Source organism: Propithecus coquereli, unplaced genomic scaffold (assembly GCF_000956105.1).
Source record: "Propithecus coquereli isolate 6110/MARCELLA unplaced genomic scaffold, Pcoq_1.0 Scaffold351, whole genome shotgun sequence".
Classification (NCBI taxonomy): domain Eukaryota; kingdom Metazoa; phylum Chordata; class Mammalia; order Primates; family Indriidae; genus Propithecus; species Propithecus coquereli.
The window spans coordinates 2,004,585-2,006,172 of record NW_012149186.1 but is presented as its reverse complement, the minus strand read 5'-3'; the positions used below and the strand labels follow the sequence as shown (position 1 = coordinate 2,006,172).

The 1,588-nt window shown below is 33.9% G+C and overlaps 1 protein-coding gene across 1 annotated transcript in view; it reads left to right on the top strand.

Annotated features, from left to right (window-relative positions):
* Positions 1 to 1,588, top strand: part of BMPR1A (bone morphogenetic protein receptor, type IA) — a 125,849-nt gene that overhangs the window by 111,587 nt on the left and 12,674 nt on the right. Inside the window, exon 8 of the mRNA XM_012651255.1 lies at positions 376 to 520. Within this exon, the coding sequence (XP_012506709.1) occupies positions 376 to 520 (145 nt within the window). The remainder of the gene's footprint in view (positions 1 to 375; positions 521 to 1,588) is intronic.

The window sequence follows — 1,588 nt, the reverse complement described above, 5'->3', positions numbered from 1 at the left end:
CCTGACCTTGAGCGATCCACCCGCCTCAGCCTCCCAGAGTGCTAGGATTACAGTATATTTAACTTTTTTATAGCTAGGATGATGCTTTACATCCTGATTTTGGTCTTTTTTTTCACTTGCCAATACATCATCTTGCCAATACACTTCACTTGCCAATACATATCTTTCCATTTTAACATGATACAGAGAACTCTACCTCATAAAGTCTATTTCTAGATGTATTTTTACAGAGAATATATTATCCTATGATAAACTAAATTGGATATGATTCCTTCTGAAGGAAGGATGATAGTGTAAAAAAACCTCAGTTTTTCTTAACTCAGAGTTTTATCGTTTTAAAATTTTAACATAGATTGTTTTCTGCTTTTTGAAAAGACATTATTGCAAGAGCATCTCAAGCAGACGTCGTTACAATCGTGATTTGGAACAGGACGAAGCGTTTATTCCAGTTGGAGAATCATTAAAAGACCTTATTGACCAGTCACAAAGTTCTGGTAGTGGATCTGGACTACCTTTGTTGGTAAGTTAAAATTTCATGTACACATGAATGGGGTGTTGCTACAGAATGTGTCCTCAGATAGTGATGGACGGCGTAATTATTGCAGACTAGGGAACAACACTAGACTCATTGTTTTCTCCTTACTTAGAAAGATGTATGCAGTGTTGAAAGGTGATATTAGTTAAAAGTAAAATAAATGAACCAAGAAAAATAGAATAGGCAAGTAAGATAGAACCATAAGCAAGGTTAAGAAAAAATCTTATACAGAGAGAGAGTTAGATCATGGAAGTCCTATACGTGTATAAGCGCAAGAGTTAGCTCACAGGTTTTGCTCTAAGCATTTTAACAGCCAACCTGAAGAGGAATCAGGTGTCAGTTTCCTTGCATTATAAGGTTAAATTGATTGGTTGAGGGATGTGTGACTATTTCAGATTCTAAAATCAAAGAGAAGTTTCTCCCATAGATCTTCATAGAGAGGATACTTCTGTCGATGTAATACTATATAACCAAAACACAAATTCAATAAAAATAATTTTAAAGGTGGTTGTAAATAATTCCAACAGGTTTTATATATGGAAATATTTAGATTTAGAGGTTAAGAGCACTCTATTTGACTCTATAACAGCACATAGGTTTTTAGTTGTTTAATTGCATTAGTTGAAAGTAAATACATTGATCTCTAATTTTAAAATTTATCTTACTAAATAATTCTGTAATTTAATTGGAAAAGTTGAAAGTAAAACTGTCTTCATCTTCATATGCAGACAATGTGATTGTTAATGTAGAAAATCCCAAGAATGGTACAGTAAAGCTACTACAACTAATAAACGAGTTTATCAGGTTGCAGAATACAAGATTGTTATACAAATATGATTGAATTTATATACACTAGCAACAAACAATTAGAAATTTAAATTTAAAAAGCAATATCGGCCAGGCATGGTGGCTCATGCCTATAATCCTAGCACTCTGGGAGGCCGAGGCGGGAGGATCGATCGAGGTCAGGAGTTTAAGACCAGCCTGAGCAAGAGTGAGACCGCATTTCTACTAAAAAAATAGAAAGAAATTAGCTGGACAACTAAAAATATA